The 27,458-nt window shown below is 34.5% G+C and overlaps 1 protein-coding gene across 3 annotated transcripts in view; it reads left to right on the forward strand.

Moving 5' to 3' along the window:
* Window positions 1-20,700, forward strand: part of TSC22D2 (TSC22 domain family member 2) — a 47,398-nt gene extending 26,698 nt beyond the window's left edge. For 2 of the 3 annotated variants that reach the window (XM_072727124.1, XM_072727123.1), the window contains 2 exons: window positions 18,038-18,092; window positions 18,990-20,700. In XM_072727124.1, the coding sequence (XP_072583225.1) occupies window positions 18,038-18,092; window positions 18,990-19,250 (316 nt within the window). In that variant the 3' untranslated portion in view covers window positions 19,251-20,700. The remainder of the gene's footprint in view (window positions 1-18,037; window positions 18,093-18,989) is intronic. The other variant, XR_011995305.1, reaches the window with a different exon arrangement.
* The last annotated feature ends 6,758 nt before the right edge of the window (window positions 20,701-27,458 follow it).

The following is a 27,458-nucleotide window of genomic DNA, read 5'->3' on the forward strand; positions in this document are numbered from 1 at the left end:
AGTTGTTTGTTTGTTTGTTCTTGCTACTTAGTGCTTACTATGTGTCAGGCACTCTCCTAAGTATTTTTGTCATGTTTAATTTTTACAACAGCTGTATTATATAGATATTATCAGTATCCTCAGTTTATAGAAGGAAATTGAAAGCTTAAAGATTATATAACTTGATCAGGTCACATAGCCATTTAGTGGTGGAGCTAGGATTCAAATATAGCTTTCTAACTGGAATCATGGTTCTCAATTGTATGCTGGTATGCAGAGAGTAACCCTGGGGAACTTAAAGTTGATAAAGAAGAATTTTATATTGAGTGCAGATGTGAATACATAAATTTGATTTCCTTTGAACTGAAGTACCAGGGGGTGGTCCTTTATTATAAAACCATCTTTTAAAGCACCTGTCAAAAAAATAAATTTGGTAAGTTGCTTATGATTTTAAATTAAGTACTTATTGCATTAGAAAATAACTTCTATTCAATTTAATGCTTATGACTATAAGCAAATATACATGTGTTAGAAAAGTTTTAGTACTTATTAAACAGATTTTGTATCAACTGTAACCATTAAGAAACTCACCCTTTAGGGGTACTTGGTTGGCTTGGTCAGTTAAGCGTCTGCCTTGGGCTCAGGTCGTGATCCCAGGATCCTGAGATAGAGCCCCACATGGGGCTCCCTGCTCAGCGGGGAGTCTGCTTCTCCCTGTCCTCTGCTTGCTGCTCCCCCTGCTTGGGCACGTGCTCTCTCTCGCTCGAGCTCGCTCGCTCTCTCTGTCAAAATAAAATCTTTAGAAGAAAAAAGAACTCACTTTTTATATTTAGGATTTATAAATAGCAAACATTGGGAAGCAGTTTAAAAATCTGCTTTGAGCTGCAAGTGTTTCTTGAGGTAGGGAAATAAATCACATGTAAAACCTCCTACTAAGTGCTCTATCAATTTCCCATTTGCCCTTAGTTGTGAATAATTCTATTAAGATACCTTTTCTATGTTTACTTTTTAAACATGTATATAACAAAATCTATATATTAGATACATGGATTTTTTTATTGAATACTTTATATAAAACTTTATTTTTAAAGTGTTTATACAAAAATTCCTGTCTACATAGAACTTACAGTTAAATCCACAATAATAGTACTGCTTAAAACAAAGACAAGTGAAACTGTAAGAATTCATTTACTCTTCAGTTTAGTTGAAATAGCCTATTAAGCATAAAATTAAGACCATGGTTTAAAGTATATAGCAATTTGATAGGTCATCAGAACATGAGAATACCATCTTAGAAGTCTTTTTCCAGATGATACATTTGTATCCCAGCTTCTTTAATAGTAATATATTTGCCTTTTCAAAATTAAAACTTTGGAATTTTGGGAAATAGAATAAACAATCACACCTAATTCAAATTTTTAACATAGTGACTGTCTCAGTATTCACATATTCCCTTCCAGACTTTGAGTACATATGCATGGATGTTAACAATTGCACTCACAGTTGAGTAGCTTTTAGCATTCCAAATATTTATCTAATGTGTGCAAAGCTGATATTGACATGTCATAGGTTTTAAATTTTGGACTGATAATTTTGATATCTACGATACCGCCCCTTCCAGTTTTTCATTCTACTTCTCATTTCTTCTTAGTCTCCTTGTCAAGCTTTTCCTTTCTGTTTGTTCTTTTAAGTATTATTGGTGTCCTCAGCATGCTGTTGAGACCCTCTTCTCACATTCTTCTTCATGCTAAGAACATGTAGATGGTTCTAAGTGTCATCTGTATACGGTAGAAAGCCTATGTGCTGTAGTCGCTCAAACTTTTTACCTAGGCATCTCTCCTTAACCCTCAAACATCTGATCTCCCATAATTGGAAAGTACTGCCACGTATCCCTTGTGAGTATTTCTTCAGCCTCTCTATCTCTTTCCTCCCCATTCAGGGCCCAATCCTTATGTGGAAATGCAAAAATCTTCTAACTGGTCTTCCTTATTTGAGTTTTCTAACATGGCTGACTGTACCTGCTGTTCTTTTTACTTGGAACATTTATGTGTGTGTGTGTGTGTGTGTGTCCTTTCATCTTCTCCACCCAACTTTGGCACTTCTTTTACTAAACGTTTTTTCCTGACCCTTGATGTTGATTGTTTCCCCAAAACACCCTCTAAAATCTTCCCTTTCTTAGCATTTATCACACCTCTAACTTGTCTATCTCCTAAATTCAACTGTATACTCGTAAGTTCTAGTGTATGGTTTATTTGATAATGTGTCTACAAAATCAGTGTCTGATGTTTAAATACATTAAAATCCCCCTAGAATGTGACATCATAAAATTTAGTAACTGGAAAGAATGTTAGAAATTATCATTAGTAGAGGCAAAAATCAGATGTAAAAACCACATCACCTCACTGTGTATTTCCTGATATTTAGATTTTGATCACTATACCTTACTAATACAGATTTATATAGTTAATAAATTGTTTAATATGTGCCAGACTCTAATGCATTATCCTCACTGAATACTCTTGTCTGGTCCTATTATTCTTTGGAGAGGATAAATAACTTGTATGAAATTATAAAAGTGATAGGGTGGGATTCAAACCTGGGTATGACTCCAGAAGCAAAGCCTTTTTTTTATCCGATATCTCCTCTGAGTTTATCTTCTGTGTCTAGAATTATAAATTTGGGTTGGAAGGGAATTTAGTGGTCATTTATTCCAACCATTTGTCTTATATTTGTCTCATGTCTATAATACACCTTCTCGGTTGTTGTCTAGCCTTCGAACACCTCCAGTGATGTTTATCATGGCATCCTGGTCTTCTTTATTTTTACATTTCATGTTTAACCCTTTTAGAAATTTGTCCTGTACAACAGCGTCTAAAATGTGGAGCAGAAAAATCTGATGATTGCCATCACTGAAACCATTTAATAGAGATTACGTTCATGTAAAAATATAAGCTGAATTATGTATTCTGTCAAAACATTGAACTGAAAACATTCTCTATTTCAGTGTCTTCATAGCTATCATAGTATAGCTATCATAGTCAAGAATATGGGTTCCAGTTTGTGGCCAAAAGTCATTGGTGTTAATATAGTTCTAAAGTTCTTTTTCAAAAATGGATACAGAGACATTGCTTAATATCTGAAGAGACCACAAGGATATTTTCCCACTTGATAATTAATGATTCTAGTGATGGATGTAAGGATTTCACAGGACTCCTATGTGGACTGCTTTAATCCAACAATGTGTAAAAACAAAGTACTGATACATCTGAATTTCTTCAGACTCCTGGATCTAGTCCACTTAGAACTTCCACTTGTCTATGAGACATGCTTAACGACATGGTGATATGAATTGTCTTCTTTCTCTGAGCTGACTAAACTACCAAGCCTTTGTTTTTTTGGGTTTTTTTGTTTGTTTGTTTTTTAACTACCAAGCCTTTGGCTTCCTCTTTCCACCTTCAGCATAGCTTTTGGGTTTTCTTCACTTCTTCTCCTTAGATTTGATTCTGATTGTCTATAGCAAATGATGTTGAGAGAACCCACAGATAGATATTTATGATGTATGGTTATACAGTTAAGCCTTTCACTAGGTTCACAAAATTATTTTCCCTAAATCCGTGATTCTAATGTAAAAAGATCTTTGTCTAGGTTTTTATCCAAAAGATAAGAGTCTTTAGAGTCCACTTGTATTTTCCACAAAGTCTTTTATGAGTTTTGTCATTACCATGATCTGTATCTGAAACTGCTAAGTTTCACTGGCATAATTTTGTCAGAAGTAACCTGAAAGTCAGTGGAACTCTGGATATTCTATTCCTCAAACTTAAACCGTTTTTCTGCTTACTTCAGTTGCCAGTTACATAGAAACTACTGCACTTTCTTCCTCCTCAATAACAACCAGATGAGAGGAACATGACAAAAGGTTTATTGGCTTTTTATTTAAGCTATCTTTGTCAAGGAGAAAAACTATCTCAGGAGGTATAAACAACCAGATGAGAGGAACATGACAAAAGGTTTATTGGCTTTTTATTTAAGCTATCTTTGTCAAGGAGAAAAACTATCTCAGGAGGCCTGCCCATTTTTACTATGTTCCAAGGATGCTCTTTTCATAATTTCTAATATTTAAATAGCTAGCTAATTTCTTAGTTCTTTTTCCTGTCATGATTAGCCCCACATAACATAAGTTTGTGGTAACTTAAAAAATATAATTAGGTAACATTAAATACTATTATATTCTATCTTTTTCTTCAATTAAATGTTTAATATCAATTTTATGGACAGTGTTATAATTAGTAAACCCCCTGCATAGACACAGTTCCTCCCTTTGTGGTTTAATTCAAGGGTGAACAATATTAAATAGAGACAGCAAAAACAATTATTTATGGAAGACTCAAAGAGAATGTAAGTGAAGCATTCCATTTCAGATGATAGTCTAAACTCCAGAATCTAAGGTGATTTAACAAATTTTAGATCATAATGTAAGTCTAGAATTTATCATAAATGATTTTATACAAATTGAGGTATAAAAGTGATTATAACTTTGTCATTTATCCTAGCTATGTTACAGTATTGTTATCACCTAGAAGAATTCAAGGACCTTGATCCACAATGAGATGAGGAAAAGTTGTTAGCTGTCAGAAACTTTATAGCTGAAAATGTACCTATTTGAGTATAGTTCTGCTTGAGTGAAAAAACCTTATAAACCTTTAGATTTTATAGTAGTACTACTCTTATATTTTTCTTCATTGTCTTATACCAGAATGTCTTCTTGAATTAATTCTAAAGCAGTGATTTTCAACTAGTATGTATGTATAGTATGTAGTATAGAAGCAAAGCAGTACTTGACTCACACTTGATCTGTTTTTAGTAATACTGTTGAAAAAGGAAGGCATGGGACATGTTTAGTTAAACATGTTTTGAAATTTTCACACATTGAAATAAGTCCAGTTGTATATCATTGGCCTTTGGGGAAAATTTCCCACAGTAAATTAAGACTTTTTATTCTAAACAGTCACTAATGTTCAATCCACAGGAATTCTGTGCTTAATAAATATTGATGTAAATTTAAATCTCAAGTCAAATAATTTTTATTTGCATATATTTTATGACTGCCTTAAATCTTTAACATTTGACTAGTTGAGTACAAAGGAATAAATTTAAGGCATAACTAGAATTATTTCATTCTTTGGGTGAGGTATAAATATAAAGATTGTTTCTTTTCAAAATTTATTTTTATTTGTACCTCACTGCTTCATTTGCATTCTAAGATACACTGGGATAGTAAACCTTATACAGTGTCGGCCCAAATTGATCCAAACAATAAAAGAAACTAATTGTTTTAGTGTTTACTATTATAAAAAAAAAATATAATTGTCACAGCAATCCTTTAGGGTAGGTACAACTATGATCCCACTTTATAAATGAGGAAACTGGTTTTAGTATTTAGCTTGCTGTGATCAGCCCACTAGTAAGTAGTGGAGTTGGGATTTAAAACAAGCTAATTGATAGACAAATGGATAGATAGCTTGTCTAATTCTGAAGCCTGTAGCTCACCCCTTTATTTTAAGAGTGTGTGAGTGACAGTGTGGCAGGAACAAGGGGAGAGAGAATCTTAAGCACATTCCATGCCCAGTCTGGGCTCCAGGCTCAATCTCACGACCCTGAGATCATGACCTGAGCTGAAATAAACTGTCGGACACTTATCCGACTGAGCAACACAGGCACCCCTGAAGCTTGTGCTCTTAAAACCACTTTATTATTCTTTGGGAATTTAGTCTTTTACTTAAGTAACTGCTAAGAGGTAAGATGTCTTGCCCCAGAATGAAGTAGAGAGCAAAAGGGAATTAAGCCAATTGGTAGTAAGCTGATAACCTAGACAATTTTAACTTTTCTAAGTATATATACACAATACTTTATATTTGTTTTAGACAAGCAGTTTAAATTTTTGCTCAAAACCAAGCCAATCCAAATTTTTAAAATACTTCATTGCAAAACATGTATTGATTAATTAAAAGTAAAATAAATCAGAGTTTTCCCTGATGATAGTCTCTTCATTTTATTAAGGGATGGTGACTGTTCCTTTAGGCTAAACCAGAATGAAGCAACTGTCTCTCTAAAAACCTTATGATACTTTTATTTTTCTGGGTTTATCCTGCTTTAAAACAGTTCCTTGATAACCTTTATTTATTACTATCCCTGGACTTTGGGGACAGATTGGGAAGAGACATAAGGTAACAAAGACTGGTTAATCACCTAAAAACAAAAGCTAGGGTTTGGTCAGATAATCCTAAGGACTAGTCTGATATAATTTTACTTTGTCAGATAGGTTGTCCATACAATTACCTTTGCTTTTTCTATTGAGCTATTATGAATAACATTTCTGTACCTTTAAGAATTGGGTGTAAGTGAAAAGATAAGTTTTAGATGAGCAAAATTATCTCTGTGCTCTTCACTAGTATTTGGCATGTGGTATTCAAGGGGATCATCTCATCGCTCATTTGGTTAGGCTCATTGTGGAAATGGAGTTGAAAGGGTTTTTTCAAGAACTGTTGAGTTGAAAAAAATTGGTATACAGAGTGCTGAAGGTAGAGGAGATAAATGTGAGGCCATTCAATGAAATACTTAGCTTTCTCAAGAAGGGCACTTTGTCCTGAGCCCATCTTTTCATTAACTCTTCACGTATTGGTTTTCCATTGTTTTGGCCCTACTTCTTTTCTCTCTATTTAAGCAAGCTCATCTCTCACAGTTTGGCTTTACCTACCACATTTCTACGGCTCTCAAATCTAGACTTCTAGGCCAGAGATTACTCTAGAGTTCTAGATACCTATTTTCAGCAACCTTCTTTCTATATATTTCTCTGCTAGAATCTATATCCTAGATGCCTTAAAATTCAACAGTCCCAAGTGAAACTTAAAGTTCTCATTTTCTCTTCTTTATTCGTGGTTCCTCTTCCACTCACTCCTTATCCCCTAAAATCTAGCCACCTTCCTATGACACAAAAACTGTCTGCCCACACCTAATTGCTCCAAGCTAAAAAAAATTCCAGCCATCCTTGGTATTTTCTTTGTTATAGGTGAGTCCCTTTTCCTTTACCATCCCTCTGATTTCTCATAGATTCTCTGTGCTTTGATTATAAAAACTATTTCATTTTTCCTTGCTTAATGCCTGTGACCAAGCATTTTACAGTGTCCTCCCCCCTTGCTTGCTTAGGTAATATTTTTTTTTAAAGAGTTTTCTTTCCTTCTCATCAACCTCCATTCCCACCACACAGGCATGCCCAAGAGAAGCCCACATTTGAGGGTTATATTAAGTTCCATAAAATGATGGACGTTGTCTGACTTCTATTCTTCCAACCAGTGTTCATTGAGCATTGGACATTGTGCAGAGGAGACAGATGAGAATTTCTCATTTTTTGTAAAAACGTCAGAAAGAAAAAAGTCTGAAAGATAAATGTTACTGAGATTTGGCTACATAGGAAATTAGAGGCAAAATTTGTTTAGCATGTATGCCCTATTGCCTCTAAAGGAATTTGGATTACCTAGATGTATGAATTAGATACTAGGCAGCAAGAAGATATGGCAAGTTTAGTTTCATACTGAAAATGAATGAGATTAAGAACTATTTCCCCAATTACTTGTTTTGAGTTTAGTTGAAATGATGGCATTATCCGTATCCATTAGATACTGAGGACTGCTTTGGGAAAAGTCACTTTTGCCATTAGGTATGGGAAATGGCTTTGGAGGTATCTAGTACAGCTACCTAATGTAGCTGGAGAATTGAGGTCCCAGAGGCAAAGTAATAAGTGATATATGTATATATGACTCAAAAGTCCAACTATACAATTATCTATGAGATAGATGAGATAGATGCAGCTATTACAACACAGCCTATGATAGATAAGTGGTTAGAGCTGTAAGGGTAGTGTGGGCCATGACTTCCTCTAGTGCTTCTGGAAGGATAGGAAAACTAACCTTTACAGAAAAGAAAATATTTGAGCTGAAAGCTATGAAAGAAAGGTAGAATATCCACAGAACTATTTAGAGAATAAGAAACCGTATGAGCAAAGAATGAGAATAAACTACACAGTCTCAAGGAGTGTAGGATATCCGGTTTAAAAGTTGAGCAAGCATTTGGAATGGGAGGAAGTAATATAAATGCTGGCGTTAGAAATAAATTAGTAAGCTAGTTCTGATTTTTTCCTTTGACCCATTTTTATGTCATTGCTAAAGAATCCTGAATTACTTTTAAAAATGTTAGGTGGATTTATCTATATAAAAAGGTTGTTTTTATAATAGGCCCACTTCTGGGTGAAGTTAATTCAAGGCTGCTTGTTTGTGTTTCATTTCCCTTGACACTCTTTTCTGTCTTGTTCTTTCTCCAGTTTGGTTCATTTTCATACACTTAACACCATGAAAGTTTCCTTAGTGATGAAAGTGCTGTTATTTCTTCATAGTCAAAAGGAAGGAATGCTATTGTTAACCTTTTAAAAGAGAATTGATCTTTTCTACAAATTGACTGTTAAACATAGCCCCTTCCTTGGAAGACTTTTTCTTAACACAGCTGAAGTAATTTGAACTCTTCTGTGTTTTTAATGTCCTCATTTCATATTAAGAATTTTTATTGAGTTTTTCTCTTTTCTATTTCAATTTTCCATCTTTCTATGAAAGATGGTCTGTCAAGTCAGTACTGAAAAGTATAGATCTTTTGCTAGGTTAAGGTATATTTTAATTGTTAATTCTGATGTTTTTAGAAGTTGGTTAACCGTTAGTTTCTAGCAGACTAAAAGAATGTCTCTAGAATATCTAGAATGAATATATGGAATTATATCCACTTTATTCCCTTTCAGTATAATCACATTATTTTCGTAAGGTACTCTGAGCTAGACATCAGTTGGCAACATTTGAAATCCTTTCTAATCTCTCTCCCCTTTTTTAGTCTTAGGTGCTAGTATACATCTCAGTCTAGATAATTGTCAATCATATACTCTTTTCCCAATCTCCAGGGAGTAAAGTAACCAGGACCATAGTGTCAACTTTTTAATTTGGGCCAAAGCTCCTTGATACATATTCTTCACTTGTCAGTAATCAATTATGCTATCATCAAATTACCTAGCTGCTGTGTAAATAGTACAATGCAGTTTCTTTTAGGAGAGCCTGCTCTAAATGTAAGCACACCAACTTTAGGGAAAATGCCACTCTCCTCCTACCCCTTTCTCACACCCTTTATTTCAGTCCTGACTCAAAGGAAAAAAAATAACTTTTTCATCCTGTCAAACCTTACCTAATGTTAGTCTAATAAAAAATAACTAGTGCATAAGCTCATCTGCTTTAAGTGGATATCATTTTTTACATACAAGTATTTAACTTCAAATAATAGAATATTAAACTTTTTTAGTTTATATGGAATATTTGGATTGTAATGGTAAAATTGTTGTACATATTTCACTTTTGTATTATTCTCTAGCTTTTCAAGACTAAATTTTTACATCTGCCATCTTGAGTGTTTTAATAGAATTTTAGTTTGGCTGGTTTTTTAAATTGTTTCCTCAGTGACTCTATAGGAAAAAAACTATCAGAATTTTACTTGCCTAATACTAGAGATACCTCCCCCAAGATATCCTCACTTGGAAATGTAAAGAGATCTAGAAAAAGAAGGTAAAGCTAATATTAATCTTATCTATACCTTCTCTGGAAAACATTTTTAATGTAACATTTTTATTGTATAAAGTTATATAGCCTATTATATCAAATGTTAATCGCACTTTTGTTTTTTTCTTTCCAGAATCATTTTGAACAGAAGTAACTATATTAGAAGTTATAAACATTGTTTTCTACCATATTTTTAAGTGATTGTAATTCACCCTAAGCCAAAGAAATAAATTTTACAAATCACAAGTATCCTTTATATGTTATTTTGAATGTTAAACAAAGTACCTATCTTCTAGAATGAAGTAGTTCCTAAGGAACATGGAGTTGTTGCCTCCTCTTCGCTCCTCTCTCTTTTCTGTCTCCTGTCTTTCATTTGTTCATCCCCTGAGTTCACACTGTACAGGAAATAACTTAATAACTTTCGTGAGTCATTTTCTTTTTTGGAATGTGGTAGTTCTTTTGTTTTTTAACTTCAGTATTCTCCAAATTGCAATGAAAGTATTCTTCTATCTCTGTCCCCCATCTGCCTGCCTTCCCAGACAGATAACCACTTTCTTAGTTTGTATGTGTGTATTCTTCCGGTTTCTTTATCCATATGCAAGCAAATGCTGTATCTATTATATCTGTGTCCCCCTCACACAGGTGATAATATACATACATCTGCACCTTTTACTTTTAAAGGTCTCTAAGATACATTGTTCTGATCTCGGTACACAGAAAAACATCTTTGGGGTCTTTTTTTATAAATAGGTAGTATTCAATTGCATAGATGGCTATACCATGATTTAGTTGATCAGTTCCCTGTTGATTATTAAACTTTGTTTTAAACAGTGCTATAATGAGTAGCCTTGTAAATATATTATTTCCCTTGTATGTAAAAATATAGGATAAATTCCCACATGTAGGATTGCTGACTCAAAGAGTAAATAAGAGTGAGTGAGCATGTGTGTGTGTGTGTGTGTGTGTGTGTGTGTGTGTGTATGTATGTGCATGTGTGTGCATGTAAAACTGTGATATAACCGGGCAGCCCAGGTGGCTCAGCGGTTTAGCGCCGCCTTCAGTCCTGGGCGTGATCCTGGAGACCCGGGATCAAGTCCCGTGTCAGGCTCCCTGCATAGAGCCTGCTTCTCCCTCTGCCTGTGTCTCTGCCTGTCTCTGTGTGTCTCTTATGAATAAATAAATAAATAAAATCTTAAAAAAAACTGATATAACCAATTTGCTTTGTATAAGGATTATACCAGTTTACAATTTAAATAACCATTCTATAAGAAGGCCCATTTCCCACAGCCTAACAGTGTATTAAATTTTAATACGCTTGCCAGTCTGTTTAGGGAAATGGTATTACATTATAATCTGTATTTTTATTATGAATGAGATCTTGAGTTTTTTTTCATGTCTTGTGAATTTTCTATGTGAAATCTACCCATTTCTCAAATTGGGAGTCTAGTCTTAATAGATTTAATAGATTTCTAGAAGTACTTTATATTTTAGTGAAATTATTAAGGGAGTTTTTTATTTTTCTATATTTTGAGGCATCTCGTTAGGCTTCTCCGAAGTGTTTTACAGAAATTCTTAAAAGGGCTTTTTAAAAGGCCATTGGTACAGATGATATGGTTGACTCTGGACAACAGGGGTCTGAGGTAGGAGAGGGACTCTCCTTGTACACCTGTACACCTTTTTATGTATACTCTTTGGATGTACTTTTTACCATGTGTATGTATCTCTTTTAACTTTTATTTTGAAATAATTATTGATTCATAAGTTGCAAAAAAAAGAAAAAAGTATAGTGAGGTCTCACGTACTCCTTCATCCAGTCCTGTGTGTCCTGTCTCCTGCCCCCCTCCTGCAATGGTAACATCTTACATGCTTATATCATAAGGTCCAAAGCTAGGAAATTGACATTGGTGTAATCTGCAGTATGTATGCTTTTTTACTCTTTAAATACTCATTTCTGGCCAGGATTTTGACCTTAAACTAATTACATGAATGTAAACGATGCTAAGGACATAATTGGTTTCTGTAGATGCTAAAAACAAATCTCAGTCTTTATGTATATTTTTAACTTTTTCATTGTTCCTTGGTTAAAAGCTTTTTTTTTTTTTTTTTTTGCACCACTGTAACACTGGTTACTTGAGAAAATAATAATACTCAGTTTTGTGAGTTGCCATTTTACCTACTTGCTTAGCATGAATAATAGTTTTTATTATTCACAAAAATCACTTATTTTGTGTTAATAAAAAATCTTCATGGGGCTTTTTGTAAATTTAATCATGAAATTAAACAGAGTTTGTTTTTACATAGAGATGGTCAGTCATTAGAATACATAAAATTTTTAGTTTTTAGGTTAAGTTACTGTTAACTTTGATAGTTTTATTGCTAACCAAAGAAGCTTGCATTTGGCCATAGAATAAGTTTGTCTGAATTATATCTATTTTGGCTTTTTTTTTTTTTTAGAAGAACTGTTATTTGCTCTTAAGTGTTAAACTGTAAATATTTTAAAATTCTTCTTAGAGAAGAATGATGTATTTTTTTCTGTTTATCTTTCATAGGCTTGCTGAACTGTACATTCATTAGGTTTATTTTTCTGCATCAGTGACTTAACAGTTTCTTTCTAAAAAACAAAAATATATATTTCTTAGAAAAAAGGCCAGTTGTAGGGGCACCTGGATCGCTCAGTCCATTGAGTGTCCAGCTTTTGATTTTGGCTCAGGTCATGATCTCAGGGTTGTGGGATCAAGACCAGTGTCAAGCTGTGTGCTGAGCACAGAGTCTATTTGAGAGTCTGTCTCCCTCTTTCCCTGCCCTTGTCGTCCTCATCTCCAACCCCCCCCCCCCCCCGCCCCCAAAAAATGAGTAAGTAAATCTTTTAAAAAGAAAGAAAGAAAAGAAAAGATTTTGGCCAAATGTTACCAGGTTAGAATTAATCCAGTATAGTAGTAATTATATTATTTTACAGTTTTTTGGAAGGGGGTAGGAGGATGAAGATTCTAGATTATTTACTAGAAACAATACATGATTCCTGAAGACTGGCCTTAAAGAATGATGATCACTTTTTTTTTTTTTTTGGAAAGATTGTAGCTTCTACTTGTGAGTTTATGAAGAATCATTTTTACCTTGTTTGGATAAGGGGTCTTGAATATAAGCATATCAGACTTGCCAGCTCAAGCAAAGAAGTTCTTGTTATAAAAGATTTGATTTTATAATTTGGGGAATTCCTGTGGTGGAGTTTTAATTGTGATTGTGACTCAAACACAAAGTTAGAAGGGTCTTTAAGCAGAAGAGGGTAATTTTTTAAATAATATCTGCATATAGATACATATAATTTTAAGATATCTTCAGCTTTCTAAGAAACCAAAAGAACATTTTAGTTCTTAGCAAATAGGTAAACTATGCTGGCTGTCTGAAGATCACAGCGCCTTTTCTAAGAAGTTACCTCCCTTGTTCTCAGAGTTCAGCCTCTTCTAGGAATGTGCTAGCTAAGATAAATGGCATATTATGCACATAATTTAATCTTTGAATTCATGCTATAGTTTCACAAATGACATTTGGTACATAGTAAAGCACTCTCCATGATACGCAAAAGTCTGCATTTCTCTTAGGTTGTTATAGACAGTTGCTTATTCCTCTCACACAGTCTTACTGTTGAGGTAGAAAAAGCATGTGTTTTAACATTAAGTCTAGGTTTCAATTCTTTCTCTAGCATTATGTCTTTGAGTAAGTTACTTGGCCTCAGTTTCCTCAACTGTAAGATGAGATTGTTTCTCAACCCTGTAGTAAGGACTCACTAAAGTAATATGTGCCTGCAAAAGTGGTCAGTCATTCAAGTGTTTTCCTCTACCTTGTTGCTTTGTTAATTAGCATTTGTGTTGAGGGGAGAACAGAAAGAAAAAGTAATCAAAATATAAGAGAAGAAATTTGCTCTATTTTTATTTTAAACAAATAGCCATTGATGTCTCTGCCCACATTAATGAAGATAAAGAAAAAAGTTGATTTCTCATAAAAAGTTTTTTTTTTAATAGTGAGATCAGGTTAACCTAACCCTTCACCTTCATGGATTTTAATTTTTGAATAGAGACTGGAGATGATTTGTACAATCATCTTCCTGAGTGAGAGCATGAATGAAATGGTTAACCCTTTAAGAAAGATGAAAATGTAGGGAATTTTTGAAGCCAGAATTTCATATCCAGCCTCAGTGAGGTTGCTAGTGATCTATTGTGGTAAGAGGAAGGAGATCTGGGAAGAAAAGCTAGGTGTGGAGAGCCAGTTGGGATGAATTTTAAAATGAATAACATTGAAAGCCAAGTTATCATGCTGTACCTTTGATTCATTGAGTTTTATTTTTCCTGTGAATGTGATTTTAATTTATTTAAACACTAAATTCAGGGACACCTGGCTGGCTCAGTCAATGGTGTGTGTGACTCTTGAGCTCAGGGTTGTGAGTTCAAGCCCTACGTTGGGTATAGAGATTACTTTAAAAAAAATAATAAAATCTTAAAAAAAATTCATCATATAAAAGGTAATACAGCCATGCTTAGTGTCTTTTCTCCCCACAGTTGTATATATCTGTCCATTTCCTCCATACCCACAATTTTTAATTCATCTAGTAAATAATAATCATTGTATGTTTTTATTCTAAAAGAGTGACCCATATCAAACCAAGTATTTCCTTTTAAAAAGTATCCTTTGTCTTTATATAGCACTTACAGCTTACCAGAATAGTTCAAAGTCTTAGGAACTTAAGTTCAGAAACTAGTTATAACCATCAAGTTATAGTGATGAATGCAATAGTAAAAGAGAAAACAAGGCATATTACTTAAACATTAGGTCAAGAAAGCAAATAAAGGAAAATTTTTTATTCCACTTCAGTTGATCTCATTTTTAAGAGTGAGTGAAGCCCAAACCACTATGTTGGCTTTGAACACAACAGAAACCAACTTGTTACTACCCTCATTGAAATAATATTCTTAAACTATGTTCAGGTATGTTCTTGAAATATAATACTCTTATTTGCTTATTTAAGACAACCATATTGATATCTTTATTATAAATTGGCTTCTCAACCTTTAGTTTCTGTCAGTTACCTGGAAGTTATTAAGCTACATTTCCTGGGTCCTACCTCAAGAGTGTGTAATGCAGTAGGTCTGGGGTGGACCCAAATGTTTACATTCCTAAGTTCCCAGGTGATAACTGATAACTGTTGGTCCAGTGACCATACTTTAAGAACTATGAATTTATTCAAACTCAAAATATTTTAATGGCGGGCAGCCTGGGTGGCTCAGCGATTTAGCGCCTGCCTTCAGCCCAGGGCCCGATCCTGGAGACCCAGGATCGAGTCCCACATCAGACTCCCTGCATGGAGTCTGCTTCTCCGTATGCCAGTGTCTCTGCCTCTCACTCTCATGAATAAATAAATTAAAAAATAAAAATATATATTTTAATGGCTTTCTAATATAAACCAGTAATTGTTTCAAATCTAATTGCTATCATATTGACTCTTTGACTCTTTCAGACTCTTTCAGTATGCATTTGAACTTTTACAGTGCCAAGCACTGTGTTCACTTCTTCACAGAGGTGAAGATAAGGAACCTCTCTCAAGGAACTCAGTCTGATAGAGTTAACAGTGGTAGTATTATTTAAGCTCCTTTATCCTTACAGGAGTTTTATGTATTGAGGTATATAATCCTCATTTTAGATTAAAAACCTGGGATCTAGAAACGTCAAATAATTTTTTCCAGAATTCACACAGTGACTATATAAAGGAGCTGGAATTTGTTATTCTGCTTTCCTGGTTATGCAGTATAAAAAGTTTGTGAAGATTAGAGAACCACAGAAAAGATGGACTAGCTGGTTCTACCTTAGGAAGCCAGAAGGCATTACAGAACACCTGGCACTGAAGCATCTTAAGGAACAAGTACAAGACAGCCAGATGATGAATTGGAAACCATGAGCATTTGCAGCAGAGGGAGCAGTTCTGCAAAGCCATGGAAACTTAGAGAACCTATGTTTCACAGATTATAAAGAGTTACGTAAGACATAACACAATAGTCCAGATGAAGTGTGAGAAGAAAGGAGACCCTAAAAGACAGGGGTCAAAGTCATGAAGGGTAGGAAGTTTTATATTCCAGGTTAAGAAGGTTTTAAAATAGAATTAGTTTTTTTTTTTTTTTTCTTGTAACTTTCATCTTTGTAAGCCATTGGTTCTCAAAGTATGGTCTGTCAGGTAGCACAATCAGCATCACCTGGAAAGCTGTAGAAATGCAAATTCCTGGGCCCCACCCCAGACCTTCTAAATCAGAAATGAGGTGAAATCCAGCAATCTGTTTTAGAATTACCTCTAGATGACTGGTGCATGCTAAAATTTGAGAACCACTGCCATAGGTTATATAGAATTCTTTAAAAAATAGCCTTCAAATAGCCAGAAATCACTGTAGTAATAGTAATTGTATCTGACTGATGTAATTAAGTACAGTGCCTAACAAAATTGAGTTGTTACTACTTTTTAAGGGACACATCTTCAGTATGATCCATTTATACTTTGCAAACATAGCCCTACATCGCTGTGAAGGAGGTCTGAGTTAGTAGAATTAGAGTTTAATATATCAGCAAGAATAAGATGCTAATTATTGTTCCTTAGCCTAAGGGAATGGTTTGGAAACTTACTAATATTACTCTAATCATCAAAAAAAAAAAGCAATAAATCCTTTTTAAGGGTTAGTGACTTAATTTTTCGTTTCATTTTGGTTGCTTGTTAGTATTTAAGGTGTTCTGTTTAAAACAGAGATGTGTTAAAAGAATGTATTTACATCAAGAAACAACTAAAACTAATTTACCTTTTCCTTGACATAGAAATAAAAAATGGAGAGTGTAATCTAGGATGGTCAAACTCTGACCTAAATGCCTAGTACTGTCTTTTCTGCAAATTGTAGCCAATATTTGGTGAACATATCCACGTGGTGTCTGAACTGAACTTTATAACAAAGCCTTATGGTTTATATAATTGTTCTATAGCTTATAGTTACATATAGCCATACTTTGTTTTGCACTGCTTTCTACAAGCATTTAAAGCCTAATGTATATAAGTATTTGTTAACAATCTATATATCCTTTCTAGTTATTAGGTATGCAAAACCCGTTTTCATCTTAGAAATAGAAGCAAGAAATGAAGGCGTATGCTGTAATTAATATGATTAATGCTCAGATAAACAAACTTAGTGTCATGCGTGTATTGATTCAAGGATCTAGAAATAGGAAGTACACTGAGGTACTGACAAAGAACTCTTCATTTTACACATGAAAAAATATGTCCAGGGAAGTTAAATACTTGATTTGCTGATGGTCACACAGGGAGTGAGTAGCAGAACCAGGATTATAACTAAGTCTACTTGGATTACAATATCAAAGGCACCACTACATAAGACGAAATATTCCTGTGCCTCAATCTAATATCACTCTGAGAGCCCATATCATCTAAAATAGAATAGTCTTCAGATACATTAGCATCTAAATTTTCTTAGATAGAATATACTTTATGAAGAGTATTTTGCAAAATTTTGTATCAAAATTGTTTAAAGACCTTTTTTGTATTGATAAAGTATTTTTTGTCTTTACAAGAAAATTTAGTAACTGTTCTTCAAAATTTACAAAAATACCAAGAAAAGGATATAAATATGTACTATTCTTACTATTTAAGAGGACAATTATTGAACCTTCTGTGTTATCATAAAACTGCTAAGGTGATAGTTGAACTTGGGATATACTTACTGCTAGACTACTTCCAAATATTTCCAGGAAAAACTGGGCTAAACCACATACCATTCATTGTAGGTGATTTTTGCCGGCTAGTAAGCTACAATGAAAGTATGTAGATTTGCCAGAATGTTGGGATCCTGTTAACCCACCTGCAAGTATCATTTGCCCAAAGGCCCTTTATAAGCTGGTTCTAGAAATTTTTAAATGAGAAGTAATATCTATAGAAGGAAAGTCTTCATCTGAATTTTAATGCAATAAGTGACCACTAGAATTTCCACATGAAAGTCAATTAGAATATATAATTTGTAAATGAAGTTTAAGAGATGTGGAGAGTGTGGAGAGATACATTCAAAATGTATCTTTTTAAAAGTTCATGGAGTTAAGAACTCCTGAATAGAACTGGGAGTTGGCTTTTAAAGTAGCATATATATGTCATGGGAATTTAGAAATGTTGGAACTACGAAGCATTTTAAAACTCCTCTATATACTGAGATCTCTCACTTTCAAAATGAGAGCTTTGGGTACTGAGATTATGAGAACAGACTTAATAAGCTATTTTAAGTTACTATTTTTGGCTTTATGTAAAACATGTTTTTAATTATTTTAAGAGTTGGAAAGCAGGCTACATTTTTTAGAATAATTTAATGAAATATTCTAATTTTTTCCAGTGCATCTGGGGGAGGTGGTGTTGTAGCCATTGACAACAAAATAGAACAAGCAATGGTAAGTAAAAGTTTATAGTTCTCTTTATAGGTTGTTGGTTGTAAGAAACAGTTGGTTTTTATCAATTCTAAGAAACAAAACACCAAATTTCTAATCTAGAAATACCAGTGGAGTTAATACTTCCCCCCATTTGAACATCTCACATTTCATGCATTACCATTGATAAATCAGGGCCATTTTGAGGGGCATACATAATCAGAATGCATTATGTGCCTTCAGATACTTCAGCATCAAAAATAGTTTATAGACAAAAGAGCATTAAAATGAAAACTTCAGCTGGAAACCTTTGTCATGCATTTATAAATGCTGTCTTTAGTCAGTTCTAATAAATAGACCGTGTGGAATCTGTTTCTGATTTCTGCTATTACTATCAATTTTTTTGTTCCCTTAAAGATATTTTGTTCATATTGTATAAAATATTTTGATTGAAGCTTATTAAAACTATAGACTATAAATAAGGACCATTAGTCTCAAACTATTTTTCTTTAAAGATTTTAGAGTTGGAAATAGTAGGTCACTTTATCTCTTAAAGAAGTGCTATAACTAGTTTAATATCCTTTGTTCTCTTGGTCTAGCCTCTAAGCATGTGATTTTAAACTTTTTTTTTTTTAATTCTGAGCTTGTAATTGACAATTTAAGGAGCCTAGTATTTTTGGAAATCACTCCAAACTTTGAAAAGAAATCCTGGGCTTGCTGCCTAGTTGGAAACTGGATTTTTTTTTTTCCACCCTTATCTCCTTTAAGGCCAGTCAAGATACAGTAGAAACATTAAAAGCAAGAGCACAAAAACTTAATATAAAAATGCCTCGTGTTTATAAGGCACCAAGTAGGCCAGAACCAAATAGCAACACCTTTCCCTTTCACCGTTTTTGACATTGCTAATTTTGTTTTTCACAGGATCTGGTGAAAAGCCATTTGATGTATGCAGTAAGAGAAGAAGTGGAAGTTCTAAAGGAACAAATAAAAGAATTAGTTGAAAGAAACTCTTTACTTGAACGAGAAAATGCACTGTTAAAATCTCTTTCAAACAATGATCAATTATCCCAACTCCCAGCCCAACAGGCCAATACTGGTAGCACTTCTCAACAGCAAGCAGTGATAGCACAGCCTCCGCAGCCAACGCAACCTCCACAGCAGCCGAATGTCTCCTCAGCATAAAGCTTTCTTGCCTCATTAAGAAAAAAAACTGAAAGCAATCTATCCTTGTGTGCCACTGGTATTCTTTCCACTTTATACGAAAGCAAGTAGCCATGCTTCGGTTGTGTGTTTGGCCTTTTCAGTATTAGACAATCATTCTACAGGAGCTTTTCCTCCCTTTGAGATGTCATGCAGCGCTGTTGATGTCCAGTTTTATGTCATCAGTACACAAGGAGAATAATAGATGGGGTTTATTAAAGCAAGCAAAGTCTGCATTTTACCTGGTGCGCATGAGTGGGGTCTTTTAAGAGCTTTGGTGGCTCTCCCGTTTTTCCTATTACCCATGGATTTACCCTGAGCCTTCCTATCACATTATAAATAACAGTTCATCTAAAGAGCCACTTTTCTTTCAATATCAGTAACATTTGCCTATGTAAGTTTTCATTTATTTGTGTTTTATTTATTACAGGGCTGCTATTTTCATAATGTACATGAACAATGTCACAGAACTTTTTTAATTTTTTTTTGAATAATTATAAGTATCAGTAAAGGATTTGAAAGACAGGATTGCATTTAATAGATAAAACGTTTAGGCAATAATTGAACAAAAGAATCCTGGCATATTTCTAACACTAATGGCAATTTACCTTCGGTATTTATTTTCAGTAGTAAAGACCCAGCTTGAATGTAAATTTTGTATAGTGTAAGTATGAAGAACATAGTGCAACTGTACAGGTAGTCACCAGTTATTGTGATATAATAAATAATTGGGCTATTTTGATGAAGAAAACTGTTCATTTGTTTCTACTTTCTAATAGAGAAATTGCCACGATTCCTCTGCTTTTTGACATTTCGTATGACTTTCTTTTTTCGGGTGGGAATAAAAAGCTGTGAAATTGTTCAACCTACTTTGTAACCAAAGAAGCAAAGCTGTGTAATGGAGTTTTTTTTATAATGCACATTCTTTATGTATTTTTATTTAGTGTTTTCTCGGTCACAATTTTCTTTGCTGTCTAGCATGATCTGCATGATCTATAATCTTTGAACCACTTTCGTACCTCATGTTTTTATCCAGCACTCTTATTGTAATATGTACTAGTCTGTGAACAATGTCAAATAAAAAAGAACGAACAGGTAGTATGTTGGAGCTGAGCTAGTGTACTATACACTAGTTGTTAAAAAAAAAAAAAAATGAAGTGAGCCATCTTTTGTTCATTTAAAATGGTGTTTTGAATTTCGTATGCAGAAAACGTTTTGTTACATTGCAGATTTTAATGTATTTAATAAATGCAACATGCAGATTAAGTGCAGTGTATACTGAGTATTTAAATTAAAATGTACATTTCATAAATACAGTTTCAAGAGAAAGCATCATTTTGTGTATACTAACACATTAAGTGTATGTCAGAAATTGATGTATAAATATATATTTTAACACATTTTCTGAAATTAAACTGCAGTTTTGTTGAAATATTTGGCTCTATATGTGTTCAAAATTTAATTTGATTAGATTTGTATTTTCACAGTTCAAGATTCCTTAAATGAAAACCTGTGTTATTAATGAGTTAATAATAGTTCTTACATTTTCAAAGTAAAATAATTTAAAGAATGCAAGAATGGTGAGCAATATTTGTACTCAAGACTCATATTATGTCAGTGACATTTAAGTAAATCCTTGTCTACCAAAACTTTTACTTGAATTCAGAAAGGTGCCTGTAGAAAATTAACATGCTTTGTGTCTATAGCCAGCTAGCTAATCAGGAGTTAATGAGAACCAATAGTTAGCTCTCCATGTTGTTAAAAGAGGATAAATAAGTGTTCTTTATTTAAAATTAAAACTCCATCAGATTTAGCCACAAACTAAATGCATAAAGTTGGGGTATATGTGGGATCACCAGATATCTTCTATTCCAGTTGTGCTAGAAGATATATTGTTGAATATAAACAAAATTTTAATCTTAATAATAACATTAGAAATAACCAAGGAACTAACGACATGTGCTTGAAGAAAGAACCTATCCTGTAGATGTGGAGTAAGATTTTAAGTAGTCACCCACAGATGAGTTAGAAAATGAAATTTCTGTGTTGGGATGTTAACCAGAAGGCTCACCAAATGTGCCCCTCAAAGTGCAGAGTGTGATATTTAATACAGGCAAAGAAAAACTAGTATTGGGATTTTTGTGAAAAAATAAAGTTTGGTTTTTGGGATTAAAAAAAACACTTTATAAATACAGAAGTAATTACAAAGGAAATGATAGGTTAATTTTAAAAGGTAATTAAAAGCAATTACTACTACATTTTTTAAAAACCACCACGATAGAAAATATGGGTAATTCACAGAAGAAATAAATGGCAGTTTATAAAGTTTCAGCCCCTAGTAACGTATAAAAATGAAAATTAACATTTAACAAATTGTCATTTGTCTTTTAAATAGCAGGACCTAATGGAGAAAGGCAAACTCCTCTGTAATTCTAGAAAGTAACTTGACAATATGTATCAAGAGCCTTAAATATTAATAAACTTTTCAGTTTAATAGTATAAGAAGATAACTCATGGTGCAGTGTTCAAAAATGACACTAGTGCTCGTCCTTTGCTCTCCCATTCCCCGGCCCTTTCCCTTTGGACCTCCCTCCTCAGTATCTACCCCTGAAAACAGCTGTGAAAGGAAGCTTATTTTCAGAATCAGATACATTGTATTTGGAAACAGCATCAGATTATTTCCCCAAGTGATTACTTTGTTAGACGTCAGGAGATTTAAGGTCTCTTGCTCTCCATAATTCAAATATTTATTAAGATGCTAATTTTGGGCCACAGTCTTATAGGAATGCCATCTATAATTTTCTCAATGCAATGCCCATAGACCAAGGTGCCACATAAGTTTTCTGTTGGTTACTTTAGCCAACCAGAAAATCATAGGTGAAAATTTTTCTGATAATGGCAACGTGTCTGCAATACAAACCTAACTTTCCCCGGAAATTTATTTTAGGTAGTTGATGTGATTTTACAGCCTGCTACACCCCATCCCCCCCCAAAAAAAGTGTTATGAAGTATGCAGTTACTTGAACTCATAGCTGTATGTTCAGAACAACTGGATATTTCCAATTCTGTTACAGACGTTCTGAGCTAAGAAGTATTAAGACAATGCTTTAACATCAAGTCCCTAGAGATGAGTACTCATAACTGCTTTTATTCACAAAGAATTGTCACAGATGGGAGATTGTGATGTTCCTCCGAGCTCCAGACACTAGTCATTCCTAGAGCTATTTAAAAAGAGCAAGGGAAAGCCCTTAAAATTAGAGTAACAAAAATACCTGTTCATCATGGAAATGTATCTCTGTAGAACCAGAAATAAAATACCAGTTGATTTTAGGGGAACAGATGTTTAGGATGATCTGAAGTCATGAGGTTTTTTTTTTTTTTTTTTTTTTTTAAGGAGGCTCAGTGGCGGGCACTTTGTAACATGACTCAATTCTCTTCAGTAATTTTGTTAAAAGGACGAAGCCCAGCTCTAAAAACTACCAACAGTTGGAGGGCATAGATGAACCAACATGTACAATGCAATAAACACAGGGAAGGATGGTTTTGTGAAGGAAGGTCCCCTCAAAGAGGTGACCCCTGATACCGAAAAGTGCTCAAAAGCTTAAAGGAGACCCAAAAGGTTGGATAGCCACAGAATTGTTTCCCAGGAGACAGGCAAAGGCTGACTCCTCCGCCCCAGTAGGTTGGCATCTAGAGTAAAAATAATTTATTGAATGATTTTAGGCAGTGGGATTGTGATCAGATAAGCATTAGGAAAAAAAGATCCTTCTAGTTATCAATGATGGGAGGTAGATTGGGGAGCTGAAACCACAAGTGGAAAAATAACTTTGGAAAGACACTAATCCAGAAACGAATAGGCAAAATTGCAAAATGATAAATAGGTTTGTGATACTCATAAGGAAGTTTGTCCTGGATCTTTCTATACCATTCCCAATGTCAGGTGCCTATTCTTTCTGCTTCCAAAGAAAGATCTGAGAACCCCGAGTCTTACAATGTTCTAGTCAAAACTTTTCCTTCCAACAACCATGTACCTCTAGGAACTGAAAGTCTTTGCTTAGGGGGATTTCACAAATTTGGCAAAAGGGTAAGGGGAATGGAGGAACCCTGGCTATCACATTTATGCCTCAGTCAGTTCATCCCCGCAGGTAAACCAAATTTAGTCCTTTTATGGTGACTAGGATTAGAGCGGCCCAGAAGCAGGAGTTCCAAGCCTGCCGTTCAGGGCTATCCCTCCCCAAAAAGGAGAATGCGGGTTCTGGCCCCGCTGCAGATACCGAAACCCAAGTCAAAATAGGTTTTGCTGGCTTCGACTTTAATTCATTCTTTAACACGGTTCGACCCAGGAGGGCTTCTCTTTCCTGGGAGTCTGCTGCCTAGCAAAACCCCCTGTCTCCCCACCTCCGGCCGCCTCAAACCTCGGAACTCCTGTTTCTATTTTCTAGCAATACTAAGGACTTCTTGTTTAGTGACGTATATTTGCGCCCTATTTTCTCCTTTTCAATCGTCTAGGTTGCTTCCCTGTTACGTGTATTTCTATGCTGAAGTCACAGAATTTCTATAGCAAAATGTGTTCTTTGAATGTATGTATTCCTTTGTCAGCGGAGAATATTACTGCACAAGTGCTATTTAATGATCTCCTTGGTGGGATATAATTGGTCTAACCTGCTTTGTTCGCAGATGAAAGATGCTAAGTGAGGTACTGTACAAAGCAAGTTAAAGGTCATAGACTTTTTTTTTTTTTTTTCAAGAATCATCATAAATAAAAGTAAGACAGGATTGGTAAGAGTAAAGTATGAAGTTGGTATTTTGCATTGACACAGTCTACTTGGTCATAAAATTTGTTCCACAGAGCGAGTTAGCTTTATTTTTTTTCTTCTTCTTCTCACCAGAGAAACTGATAGATTGGGCAGTTTTGAGCATTTTCCCATGATCTGATGCCATGGTTTGAGCTATAAAACAGAGCATCTAAATTTACATACTAAGACATTGCCCACAGAAGCCAGTTACCTCCTTGATAGAGGGAAGGAAAAGGTGTGCCAACTTAGATCATAAAAGTAACTGAATTTTAAAATAGGGCAAATGCCGCAATTCTGCTCCCCCCCAGAAAAAAAGGTTGTTACCTTTTCATTTTTCTATATAACAACTGTACAGTATTCTTGCCCAGTGCAGTCCAACTGTTTTCCAGATCACACTTCTTATCATTTCACAGACAAGCATCTCATCTATAGATAGATCACACCTGAGGACGTCCATGGACAGCAAAGGAATATTTTTCTCACACTTGGCATGAAATAATATCAGGTCAGTGTCTTATTCTAGTGTTTCTACTAAAATACATAACAATATGTAATTTAATCAGGTGTCTGATGGACAGAAAAATAAGTACGTGTAACTTTGTAAATCCCCTCAAGGTTTTTGCTTTTTGAGAAGTTTGGGTTTTATTTTTTTATTTTATAGAAACATTGTCGAAATGCACTTCAATTCTATTTCAATTCAGGTGCTGCACCCTGGACTAGATATTGGGGGATAGGAAGATAAATGGAACATGATTTGTGCACTCCAGGAGCTATCGTCCAATGTAAAAGCAAAAACTAAAGTGCCATTGCTTATTCAAAGTATGTGTCATGGTTTGTGGACCTCATATAATCTGTTGAATGAAAGGTTCATGTAAATCAACAGTGATACTGCCATGCCACACGAAACCCTTTGACATTGCCAGGAAACAACTCTAAATCACCAAAAAGCTTTAACATCGAACAATACTTTTAAAAAGAGGGGACTTGGTGAAAAGCTTCCTATCTCTACAGTGAGCCTGTGAGGTGTCCCCTAAAAGAGAGAAGTTTACACATTTTTTAATATTCTAAGTTTGTAGATAATGGAACTGATTTAAATCAAACTTAACTAGAGTAGAATTTGTGTGTCATGAGTTATATTATCTATTGTCTCATAGAGAACACACTCATTATCTTGGCTGACCAAATCAGCTACCATTCAACGAACCAAGTTAAGAATAACTCAGGTGCCTGATGCCAAAAATAAATCTGATAGAGCTGAGAATCCAGAAACAACTTTGTACTGAGTAAAGGATAAAAGTAGCATTTCAAATCAGTAGGGGGAGAATGGATTATTCAACAAATAGTATTGGGATGACATAACTATTTGGGGGAAAAAAAAAATTTAGATCTCTAGCTCACAAAAAGTAATTCCAGCTAGACAAGCAGGAGGTCTTAGGCTTTTTGGTCACATATCCCTTATAGAAATCTCCCCATGAAAAGGCGGATAAGCAAAAAGTTTTATAAAATTATGAAGAGAGGCCCGACCTCAGCAGAATAAGGGAAATGCACTTACTTAAAAAAATAAGAAACTATCTCAAATCCAATTGGCAAATATTTAAAATATATGTAAATCACAAGTCTTGCAAGGGTGCGGAAAAACAGGAATCCTACATTGTCAGGGAATGTGTAAATTGGCACAGCTACCTTTAAAGGCAATCGAATGGTCCCCACTAAAATTTAAAATTCAAATGCCCTCTCACCCAACATTTCCGTTTTTTAATGAGACACTTTTCATACCTGTTTTCACAGGGTGGCGTGTACAATGGTGTCAAGTGTACCTTTGTAATAGAATAAAATTGGTAAAAAAAAAAAAAAATCAAGAGGATGGAACAATATACAATACTGGGCATCAATGAAAAAGAGTAAGATTCATACGCATACTGACATGGAAAGGTCTCTAAGATACAATAATTTTTTTTAAGTTTGGGGGAAAATGAAGGCTAATACATGCAATACATATGATACCATTGATTTTAAAACACACACACACACAAATACTGTATAGTGTACTTCTTAAGTACCTATTTGTATATTATAAAAATGTACAGAGAAGATCTGGAAGGATACTAACCAAACTGTTAACAGTAGTTTGGTGGAGTGCATTAGCTTTAACTGTAATATTCGATGTTTTTGAGTATGCATTCATGTATTGTTTGTGTAATGACAAATTAATAAATTAGAAATAAAATAAAATAGAAAGTGTTTTCTTCTTGTCTTCTGCTAATGCCCCCCACCCCCTGCCCGCCCCGGTGCTCTGGGTCTCGCGGTTTTCAGCCTCCTGCCCTCCCCTCTCCCTCTCTCTCATTTCTTCTCCTTGCCCCTCTCCTGGGACTTCACCAGAGTCCGTGTTTATACAGGCCTAATACGTAAATACATGATAAATAAGTAACCTTCCCCACTTGCTTTTTCTACCAATTCTTCTCCGTTTCTGCTCTTCCACTTCCACTGACTGCTGGCTGCACACAGCCTGACCTGGTAGGAGACCCCCCTGTGCCCCCAAAGCCCTTTTCACACAGTCCCCAATGATCCCTGTGTTGCTAACTCCATCCAGTGAGTTTCGGCCCTTGGCTTATTGAATGGTTTTACCTAATTATGGTTTATTATCATCTGTTTAGTCTTCAAGATGGTTGTCGACTCCTTTATGTCCCTTCTTTTCATCTTTTTAGAGGTTCCTCTTATAAAAAAATTATACATATATGTACATATATATATATGAGAGAGCTGAATTTGCAATTTGTCTTTTAATAGATTCATCCATTTCCATGTATTATCATTACAGGCATATTTGGCTATATTTTCGCCATCTTATTTTGTGTTTTCTCCTTAAAATGCTTTCTAGCCACCCCCCTTCTCCGTTTTTTTGGCTTTTATTCAACTGATTGTTTTCTCATTCATTTTTCCCTCTCTGATCGTTGGTAAGTTATACATTCCATATCCATTCTTCCAGTGGTTTATGTTCTAGATTTTTTTTATCATTTTGCTGTGAAAATGTTGAGTCAAACATTTTGTGTACAAAGTAAACAATATAATGAACTCCTATATACCTATCACCCAGCTTAAACGATTATCCACTCATGACCAATCTCGTATTATTTACACTTGCACCAATTTTGCCCACTATCCTCTGGATTATTTTGAAAGAAATTCAAGACATCATGACACTTCCTCCATTCCTATTATATTTCAGCACATACTGCTACAAGATAAGAATTCTTTAAAAAAACATAACCATAATGCTATTATCCCACTTCAAAATTAACGATTCCTTAATATCATTAAAAATCTAGTTTATGTCTACATTTCCTTGTTTAAATTTTTTTATAGTGCATTTATCAGAATTTGGATCAAAGTAAGG

Source organism: Vulpes vulpes, chromosome 11 (assembly GCF_048418805.1).
Source record: "Vulpes vulpes isolate BD-2025 chromosome 11, VulVul3, whole genome shotgun sequence".
NCBI classification, from domain to species: domain Eukaryota; kingdom Metazoa; phylum Chordata; class Mammalia; order Carnivora; family Canidae; genus Vulpes; species Vulpes vulpes.